This window comes from Erpetoichthys calabaricus, chromosome 11, assembly GCF_900747795.2.
Source record: "Erpetoichthys calabaricus chromosome 11, fErpCal1.3, whole genome shotgun sequence".
Taxonomy (NCBI): Eukaryota; Metazoa; Chordata; class Cladistia; order Polypteriformes; family Polypteridae; genus Erpetoichthys; species Erpetoichthys calabaricus.
Window position 1 is genome coordinate 61,263,086 of NC_041404.2, and position 10,485 is coordinate 61,273,570.

Below are 10,485 nucleotides of genomic sequence, written 5' to 3' on the forward strand. Positions count from 1 at the left end.
CATAGCGCACCCCAGCCGGGTTTTATCGCGTTATAAACACACTGGCCTTCGGTAAATGATCCCTGTGTGGTTCAGAGCTTCCCTTCCTCATTGAAAATGCCTTGAATTTGACAGAACAAGGGTGTGTGTCTTTTTTTTTTTTTTACTCAAGTTTCCGGATGTTCCCCTTTATAAATGGAGGGCACGAGTTGGGTGGCCAGTTTAAGTCTGACCCACAGACGACACGAGTCGAGATGTCTGCCGCGCGCCTCCTGCTGCTGGCCGTCGCCTTCTTTGGATTCTCAGGTGAGCTTCGAGTTTACGCAGTTCGCGCTGCAGGTTTGTGACAAACAGATGACACAAATGAGGTGGGCTTAGGGCTTAGAATTAACGACGATGGCACCCCCTGGCGTGGCGTGAAAATGAAAACGGGGTTTTCAGAAAGAGTTCAAAGATATGAAGAGATTATGGTGCAGTGATGACTCTGCCCCTCTGGTAACGCCGACTTTGTCACCCTAGGAATGGTCAGGTCGCTTGGGTTTGATCTCAAGTGAGGAGGGAGTCGCAGTTTACCTACTAATGTCTTTATAGGATGTTCAAGTGCAATTCCAATTCTGTGTGGAGCTTTAAATTTCTTCCCGTGTATCCGTGTTTTTTTTTTTTAAATACATACTGAAATAAATGAGGCGGCACGATGGCGCAGTGGGTAGCGCTGCTGCCTTGCAGTTGGGATTCCTGGGACCTGGGTTCGCTTCCCGGGTGGAGTTTGCATGTTCTCCCCGTGTCTGCATGGGTTTCCTCCCATAGTCCAAAGACATGCAGGTTAGGTGGATTGGCGATTCTAAATTGGCCCTAGTGTGTGCTTGGTGTGTGGGTGTGTTTGTGTGTGTCCTGTGGTGGGTTGGCACCCTGCCCAGGATTGGTTCCTGCCTTGTGCCCTGTGTTGGCTGGGATTGGCTCCAGCAGACCCCCGTGACCCTGTGTTCAGATTCAGCAGGTTGGAAAATGGATGGCTGAAATAAATGAATGCGAGTGTGTGGAGGATCATTCAAGCCTGACTGGCTGCTTACATCCACTGCTGCCTGGTTAGGCAATTTTAAAATATTAGATTAATGGACTTCTAAATTAGTAGACAGAGCAGTCTTGTGAAAAACTTCCATCCATCCATTATCCAACCTGCTATATCCTAACTACAGGGTCACGGGGGTCTGCTGGGGCCAATCCCAGCCAACACAGGGCGCAAGGCAGGAAACAAACCCTGGGCAGGGCGCCAGCCCACCGCAGTGTGACAAACTTAATAAACTTAATTTATAACTGATGTTAACGAGGGGCGGGCACGCAGTTCGGAGTATTCGGAGTAGCGTGGGTGGTGCGCTTGGGGCTTAGAATTAACGGTGAAGGCTGGCCGATACAATGAAAAAGCGACTTTGGCAAAGGGGCGAGTAAAGTTTATAAGTTGAGAATAGTTTATGGAGCCAAACAAATAATAATAATAATAATAATAATGTTAGAAACTGTACACATGCCTTCAAGTGCGCTCGAGTTCTACGCAGGCGCTGTAGCCCTCAATGGGGTTCCATGCAGAACTCAGTTGGTGGATTCCAGAACCTTCTCAAGCTATTTCAGGGTTGCGGGGATCAAAGGCTGTCTCGCCAGAATTGGGCAAAAGGCCGAAAACAAGACAGGACAGGGCTCAGGACATCACAGGGACCACTCTCACTCTTTCCCTCTTACACACCACATTGACACACACACACACAGTGACAGTTTGTAGAACATTAGAATATTCTAGACAAGAACAGGACATTTAGCCCAAGAACACTTGCCAGTTCGGTCCACTTTTAATTCTACCAAAAAAAACCCCAACACGTTCACTAGTTTTAAAAGTCACTAATTGCCGATTAACATAACCAAAATATAAACGTAATCCTTCTTTGCTTGAGCATATTAGGCTGTTGCAATTTTCATGAAACTGGATTTGCAAAGTTATTCATTGACGATAAATACTCGGGAATAACCGAAGTGAAAGGCAAACTTCGCTGCAGCGAGTGCGAATGTAGCACTCCGATTGTAAAATATAGGGTGACCACATTTCGAAAGTCCCAAAGTGGGACACTTGTGTAGCATGTATGTCCTCACATAAAGCATAATTTGCTTACTCCCCCTCCTCCTCCTCATCATCATCATCATCAGAGTGGAATCAGAGCACAAAATAAAAATAAACTCTTTCACAAATAAGCACATTGAATTGTACACAAGGATTAAAGTGGAAACAAACAAATGTCCGTATCCCGTCTCATTTCATGTATTTCTTGGTCCTCCTCACGATGCTGTGCTAATTTAACCCAACTTCCTAATCAAGTGGGGTTCCCCCTTGGAGTTTCGTGTGCGCAGTTGTAAATGTATGGTTATGGCATTTGTAGCAACGAAAAACTTTATTAAATGAGCAACCTATTTAAAACTGGGACATTTTGATATTTTTCAGTTATTTATCAGGACACAAAGCGTGAAACTGGGACAGTCCCTGTCACCATGATGTCTTTTCACCCAGCCAACACAGGGCACAAGGCAGGAACCCAACCCACCGCAGGACACACACAAACACACCCAGCACACACTAGGGCCAATTTAGAATCACCAATCCACCTAACCTGCAAGTCTTTGGACTGGGGGAGGAAACCCACGCAGACATGGGGATTTCATGCAGACTCCACGCAGGGAGGACCCGGGAAGTGAACCCAGTTCCCCAGGTCTCCCAACTGTGAGGCAGCAGTGCTACCCACTGCGCCACCGTGCCACCCTGAAATGTGTTTGTTTCTGTTAAATGCCATTTGGCATGGGATTTGAAAAAAAATCTTAATGTTTGTGAGGCGTCACCTGTTGGAATGATAAATACAATTTGTATGTCTCTGTTATATGCCATTTGGTAAGGGATTTGTAAAAGCAGTGGTAATGTTTGTGATGTGCCATCTGTTAGAATGACAAATGCAATGCATATGTCTTTGTTATTTTCCATTTGGTATGGGATTAGTAAAACTAATGCCAATGTTTGTGATATGTTATCTGTTGGAAGGAAAAATGCAATGTATTTTATTCCTACATCCAATACAAAATACATTCCAATAGATTTTACACTACACGTTTAAAGTTAGATAGATAGATAGATAGATAGATAGATAGATAGATAGATAGATAGATAGATAGATAGATAGATAGATAGATAGATAGATAGATAGATAGATAGATAGATAGATAGATAGATAGATAGATAGATAGATATTAAAGGCACCATAAGGATGTTCCCTGCCTCAGGCAGAAGGCTGACAGAAAATATTAATGTTTAAGGAAATACGCTGGCATCCCAGTAGAGGGGAACTGAGGAACCTTGCCACGCCAGAAGGCCTATATACAGTATCAGAGCTGCAGGGAGACAACTGATACAGACTGTTTACTTCCCCAGTGTGCTAGATAGCAGCAGCCCTGGGATACTGTACCCATACAGACACCACCAGGGTATGATGGGAACTGTAGTCCTTTGGGGCTTCTCTGTTGGATTCCATGGGTGCCACCAAGGGGTGACTCCTACTTTGTGGGGCTTCTATCTGACTAGGAAGTGATTTCTACAGGCAACGCCCTTTCACCATAAACCTTGCATTTGAAACCAGGACTTGTATATGTGTGGTCCTGTCTGGGGTTTGGGATGTAAGAGCTTATCAGAATTAACTGTTTATTTTCTAGCTGACATTGAATTTCCACAACAGAGTTGGGGTCAAGGTGTTGAATCCATGGTGGAGTGTGTACCTATCCACAGCAGAGCACATTCACCTTGACTGACCGCCCCCCCACCACTAATGTAATACAAGCATTCATTTCTGAAATGTGGGAGGAAAACTAGAAGACAAACACACAGAGAGTCACAGAGAACATGCAGACACCACACAGGCGTTGACTGGGCGTGAGGTTCAGGCTCTGGATGTTGGGTCTGTTGACTGCTGACCCACCATATCATATCATTGATGTCACTGCCCTCACTTACCTTTTCATTTTACTGGCCACCATATCCACCATCATAATGGTGTCTGTGCTTGTAACAATGTGATCTCCTGGGGGGAATGTCAGCCACTCAGGATCACACAGGCATTGGTGGAAACCACTGAGAAGTTTACCCCTCTACAGTTCATGGACCGTCAGCTCACAGCAGCACATGTCCAAGGATCACAATGGCTGGCGTGTTTTAGTAGAATATAATGGCTGATGTGATTACGGGTTCTTAATAATAAGACCTCCTGCCTCTGGTCCTCCTAAAGGCTTATTTATGAAAATGAGTGAGGATTTCTGTTTTCTTCAGATGTTTCAGTGAGTATCCAATGACAGCTTTCATTATCTTTTCTTTCACAGTCTTCTCAAGCACGGCAACCTGTAACCAAAATGGAATCGAGGTAAGGGTCTCCACAAGTTGTCTCCTTCAGTGCCCAGCACTCACATGTACCTAACTTTCTGCTCTCCATTCCTGCAGCCTCGGTGTGACATGTACACGCTGCCAAGCTGCCCAATGATCTATCAGCCTGTGTGTGGCAGCAATGGCAAGACCTACACCAACGAGTGCTTTATTTGTAAGCAAAACCTGTAAGTGGCCACAACTGTAAAAGAGCAGAAAAACCCTGGCATTTAGCAAGAAAAACTCAACTTCTTCTTCTTCTCCTAGTCTTACATAGCAGCACTCAGGCATCCAGCCCCACCTACTTTTTGCCCCTCCCCATCCCATTTCCTTCTTCTCCTAGTCTTCTCCTGGCCTTTCCATTGCTTAGAGTGACTTGTCACATTTTAGTGATTGCTCCTCTCTCTCCTGAGCCCCCCCCCACCCTCTTTCACCCTAACCCCCCATGTCACAGATTTTCCTCACCTGACATTTATATTAGGAGTCCATCTTGAAGCCCCTTCGGTCGCTTCGACAGCGGTGCATTCACACAAAAGAATCGACGACTGGGGATGGACATGCCAGCTTCTGATTTTTATATAGTGCCTTTTCAGGGGAGCAGTTTGTGGGGACACACACACAGTGGCTTCCTTATTTGTACCCTCTGATTGCTGTCAGGTGTGATGTGTCTTTGGTGTCATCCACACATTTTTTTATTATTATTACTCACTTCATCCTTCTTCATCATGAGGGTCCAATGCCACATCAGCATTGGCGTCACACCGTTTAACATGCCACACATTGACTCATGCAACACGTTTCTCTTAAACTGACTTGTCATTCTGTGTGAGCAGCGGTCACCTCATCTACGACCACTGCAGGTGCCCCCTTACTGTACCCGCCTGTGAGAACAACATGAGGTGGGCTGGGTTAGCTGACCACGGCTCTTAAAGTCTCTCCTTCGTTTATCAAGGGCAGCTCCATGAAGGTTCATTGGTTTAATTCTTCCCATGTCTTTTACAGATATGTAAATTGTCCGATCCTCATTGTGAAATATGGAAAATGTTGAATCCATGGAGGGATACCGATGGGTCCGCTGATCTTCAGTCCACTTTGCACTTCGCAAGCTCTTCTTTGCTCCACCATGGTCCCCTGTGTCCCTTAAGATCTGCAATAAAAATTTGCTTCTGGCGTGAAGTCTGACTCATTTATTGTGTTTGTGTTTCTTTCATATTCATCCAAAGTGACTTTTGAAAGGTTGATAAGTGACTTTTGTATTTACTGTCAACATCATTTCATCCACATTTCAATGCTGTAAGGCCTGGCAAGCGCGGTGGCTCCCTGGGTGACAAAGCAAGTCACTGGTGAATGCTTTATTTTATATCTTAAGATTTGAAATAGAGCTTTATGGCATGAACAGCAGGTCTTTCCATTTTTCCCTACTGCAGCCCTGTCTGGTTGCGGTGACTCATTCTTCTCACTGAGACTCGCTCTATGAGACTGAATGTGACACCTTGTCATTTTATATAGTGCCTTTTGTTATATTGCAGACTGCATCTGCAACCTTATCACCTTATATATCCATCCATCCATCCATCCATCCATTTTCCAACCCGCTGAATCCGAACACAGGGTCACGGGGGTCTGCTGGAGCCAATCCCAGCCAACACAGGGCACAAGGCAGGAACCAATCCTGGGCAGGGTGCCAGCCTACCACAGGACACACACAAACACACCCACACACCAAGCACACACTAGGGCCAATTTAGATTCGCCAATCCACCTAACCTGCATGTCTTTGGACTGTGGGAGGAAACCGGAGCGCCCAGAGGAAACCCACGCAGACACGGGGAGAACATGCAAACTCCACGCAGGGAGGACCCGGGAAGTGAACCCAGGTCCCCAGGTCTCCCAACTGCGAGGCAGCAGCGCTACCCACTGCGCCACCGTGCCGCCTCACCTTATATAGTGTCTAATAAAAGCATTGCTAATGTTTGTGGTGGACCACCTGGTGGAATGACAAATGCAAAGCATACGTTTCTGTTATATGCTGCTTGGTATGGGCTCATAAACACCTTAGAAATAAAAGCATTACTAATGGTTGTAATGCGCCACCTGTTGGAATGACAAATGCAAAGCATATGTCTCTGTTATACGCCACTTGGGTCATATAAAAGCATTGCTAATGGTAATGATGTGCACACCAGTTGGAATGACAAATATAATTTGTTTTATTACTACAAATGTGTGTGATGCACCCTCTGTTGGAATGAGAAATGAAAAGTATATTTCTCTGTTATATGCCGGTGGGTATGGGACTCATAAAAGCCTTACTAATAAAAGCATTACTAATGGTTGTAATGCACCACCTGTTGGAGTGACAAATACAATGCATTGTATTACAATAAATGCTTGTGATGCACTCTCTGTTGGAATGACAAATGCACAGCATATGTCTCTGCTATATGCCACTTGGTATGGGTCTTGTAAAAGCATTGCTAATGGTAATGACACGCACACCTGTGGTAATGACAAATATAATGCATTTTATTACTACAAATGTTTGTGGTGCACCCTCTGTTGGAATGACAAAGGCAAAGCATATGTTTCTGTTATATGCTGCTTGGTATGGGACTCATAAACACCTTAGAAATACTAATGGTTGTAATGCGCCACCTGTTGGAATGACAAATACAAAGCATATGTCTCTGTTATATGCCACTTGGTATGGGTCTTGTAAAAGCATTGCTAATGGTAATGATGTGCACACCTGTTGGAATGACAAATATAATGTATTTTATTACTACAAATGTGTGTGATGCACCCTTTGTTGGAATGACAAATGCAAAGAATATGTTTCTGTTATATGCTGCTTGGTATGGGACTCATAAAAGCCTTACTAATAAAAGCGTTACTAATGGTTGTAATGCACCACCTGTTGGAATGACAAATACAATGCATTTTATTACTACAAATGTGTGTGATGTACCCTCTGTTGGAATGACAATATCGGTACAGTGATAGTGCTGCTGCTTTGCAGTAGGAGACTGTAGAAGATTGTGGGTTCGCTTCCCGGTTCCTCCCTGTGTGGATAGTGCTTTGAGTACTGAGAAAAGCACTATATAAATGTAATGAATTATTATTATAAATGCAAAGCATATGTTTCTGTTATATGCTGCTTGGTATGGGACTCATAAACACCTTAAAATAAAAGCATTACTAATGGTTGTAATGCACCACTTGTTGGAATGACAAATACAATGCATTTTATTACTACAAATGTGTGTGATGCACCCTCTGTTGGAATGACAATATCCTCACAGGTGGCACAGTGGTAGTGCTGCTGCTTTGCAGTAAGGAGACTGTGGAAGGTTGTGGGTTCACTTCCCGGTTCCTCCCTGTGTGGATAGCACTTTGAGTACTGAGAAAAGCGCTATATAAATATAATGAATTATTATTATAAATGCAAACCATATGTTTCTGTTATTTGCTGCTTGGTATGGGACTCATAAAAGCCTTACTAATAAAAGAGTTACTAATGGTTGTAATGCACCACCTGTTGGAATGACAAATACAATGCATTTTATTACTACAAATGTTTGTGATGCACCCTCTGTTGGAATGACAAATGCAAACCATATGTCTCTGTTATATGCTGCTTGGTATGGGTCTTGTAAATGCATTGCTAATGGTAATGTCATGCAAACCTGTTGGAATGACAAATACAATACATTTTATTACCACAAATGTTTGTAATGCTCCATCTGTTGGAATGACAGAGATATAGCAGCCTGGCAGAAACTCAGACAGGCACTTATCCTTCTGTTAAGGTCAAGTATTCTGTTTTTTTTCAGTTTCAAGAATTCATCTACAGATTTGATTGTCATACTTTGAGTTGCCTGCAGAGGGAAACCTTCAATTAATAAAAATGCAAATGTTTTTACTTTATGGCTTCAGGTAAAAAACAAAATCAGATATTTTAAGAACCTCGTGAATCCGCTCCAAATTCTTCATAAACACTGTTGTGTCGTGTTGATGGTCAGATCTTTACCTAACACTTGCTGTTTAAGACAACTGAAAGCATTTCTGCTACAGCCATGAAGAATTAGAGAGAATCTGCAGGGCCCTCTTTGATTTCTTTATTAATTGTAAGATTTTTAAAAAAGGAAACTGAACTGTTTGAACCTTTATAAAATGTTCTTCCAATATTTAGAGTTTGTTTCCCAAATCTGAATGATTCTAATTGTGATGTAAGCGGCATAAACAGATGTTCTGATGTGCCAAATGCTCCACAGAAAAAGAAACCCATCTTGTACAATTAGAGACTTAGTCCATTAAGTCAAGTGCCAGATACGCACACCACACATCCAAAGGCTTGTGGCCACCTTGATCGTCACCCTCGTAGGAGCTTGTTGGACGTCTCATCAATATTCGGCTGCCCTTCCACCAATCACAAGCCTCCGTTCTTCTCTTCACCAGAGTTTGCAGGGCGCCTTTGGGGATTTGTGTCCACTCAACCAAAAGAGAGAGCATTTGTGAGGTCAGCTCCTGATGTTGGACACTCGTCATGCCAGTTCATCTCAGAGATGGTCATCAGGGTTGAGGTCAGGGCTCTGACCAAGTGCAGGTCCTCCATGACTTTGGGCACAGGGGAGCAGTCAGGCTGAAACACAAAAGCTGAAGCTCACAATTGTCATGAATGTCTTGGTCAGCTGGAGTGTTAACAGTACCCCTCACTGGAACCAAGAGGGGTGGGCTCCCCAAGACCCTGCCATTATCCCTCTTCCACCAAACTTCACAGTAGGCACCTTACAGTCCAGAAGATCCACCAACCCCTGATTGGTCCATCAGACTGCCAGATAGGGAGGCCCGATTCCTCACTCCATGTTTCCAAAGCTCCAGAGTCCAATGTTTTACACCACTCCAGCTGACACTTGGCATTGCCCAGTATGATCTCAGGTTCAGCCATGGAAGTCCATTTCACGAAGCTCCAGATGCTCCACGTGTGGTCTACGGACTTCGTGGCTGAGTTGTTGTTGCTCCTCGCTGTTTTCCACTTACAGTCGACCAGGGAAGTTCTATCAGGGAAAATGTTTCACATACTGACTTGTGGTAAAGGTGGCATCCTGTGAGAGTGGCATGTTTAAAGTCACCGAGCTCTTCATTTTACTGCCAATGCTTGCCAATGGAGATGGCATGGTTGTGTACCTGCAAACGATTAAACACCTCAACTCCATCATTTGTCGGGGCGTTCATTTTCATTTGGCCATATTCTGCATGTTATTATGAATAGGCTGAGCATGGGAAAGGCGCTATATAAATCAAATGCACTATTATTAGATTGGCCTGATTGTGTGTCAGAGATTATTTGAGTAATGGCTGCTTTTAGTCTGTTACCATTAAAATGAACTCAGGGTTCATTGGATGTTTCACCTTCTAACTTGAATTCATGTGATTTTCTCAACAGCTTCATACAACCATTAACTAGAAGTCCTAATAAGCACTTACACAAAATACCCACTAGAGGGGGATATCACAGTCAAACCTCGGCTAGTAATAAGGGGAAACGTCAAATCTTTATAAAATAAAAAGTTATTTCTCCCGAAATGCTCTTCAGCAACAACGAATATCCGTGGAACACAAGAAGTAAAGGGATTGCCCCAAAAATGCCAAACCAATCCAATGCAAATAGCGGAGTCAAACACAAAGCATGAAGGACAAAATTCCAAGAAGTTCCAAAAATACAAGCAGAACAAAAACACAAAGGACTCACCAACTCCCAAGAGCATTCAGAATGATACCACTGGGAGTTGTGGGAGACCCTCTGGTTTAATAGGGCAGAGGGCAGTTCTTAGCGGTGATTGGCAGGTGGCCCCGCCTCTTGGGGGACCACCCACAAAACACATGGAGCAAAACTCAGGCAAAGAAGATACAGCAGACAAATAAGAAAGATAATGGGCTCATCATAGAACAATGAGAACATAAAACAAGACTTTGAACCCCAGCCAAGGAAGGAATCCCAGCAGCTCAGCATTGCTTTCTTGGAATTGAAGAGGCTTCAGATTTGTAAGGCAGTCATGAGGAGTTTC

The 10,485-nt window shown here is 43.8% G+C and overlaps 1 protein-coding gene across 1 annotated transcript; it reads left to right on the plus strand.

Moving 5' to 3' along the window:
* Positions 1-218: 218 nt before the first annotated feature.
* LOC127529653 (trypsin inhibitor ClTI-1-like) lies at positions 219-5,583 on the plus strand. Its single transcript, XM_051933903.1, has 4 exons — positions 219-285; positions 4,378-4,418; positions 4,496-4,605; positions 5,420-5,583. Exons 1-4 carry the CDS (start codon positions 234-236, stop codon positions 5,463-5,465), a joined length of 249 nt encoding a protein of 82 aa, XP_051789863.1. The 5' UTR covers positions 219-233; the 3' UTR covers positions 5,466-5,583.
* Positions 5,584-10,485: the final 4,902 nt, after the last annotated feature.

Excerpts from the sequence above, each read along its gene's own strand:
- LOC127529653 (XM_051933903.1), top strand. The coding sequence starts at position 234 with ATGTCTGCCGCGCGCCTCCTGCTGCTGGCCGTCGCCTTCTTTGGATTC. Across the intron at positions 286-4,377 it reads CGCCTTCTTTGGATTCTCAG|TCTTCTCAAGCACGGCAACC; the intron begins GTGAGCTTCGAG and ends TTTCTTTCACAG. Across the intron at positions 4,419-4,495 it reads GTAACCAAAATGGAATCGAG|CCTCGGTGTGACATGTACAC; the intron begins GTAAGGGTCTCC and ends CCATTCCTGCAG.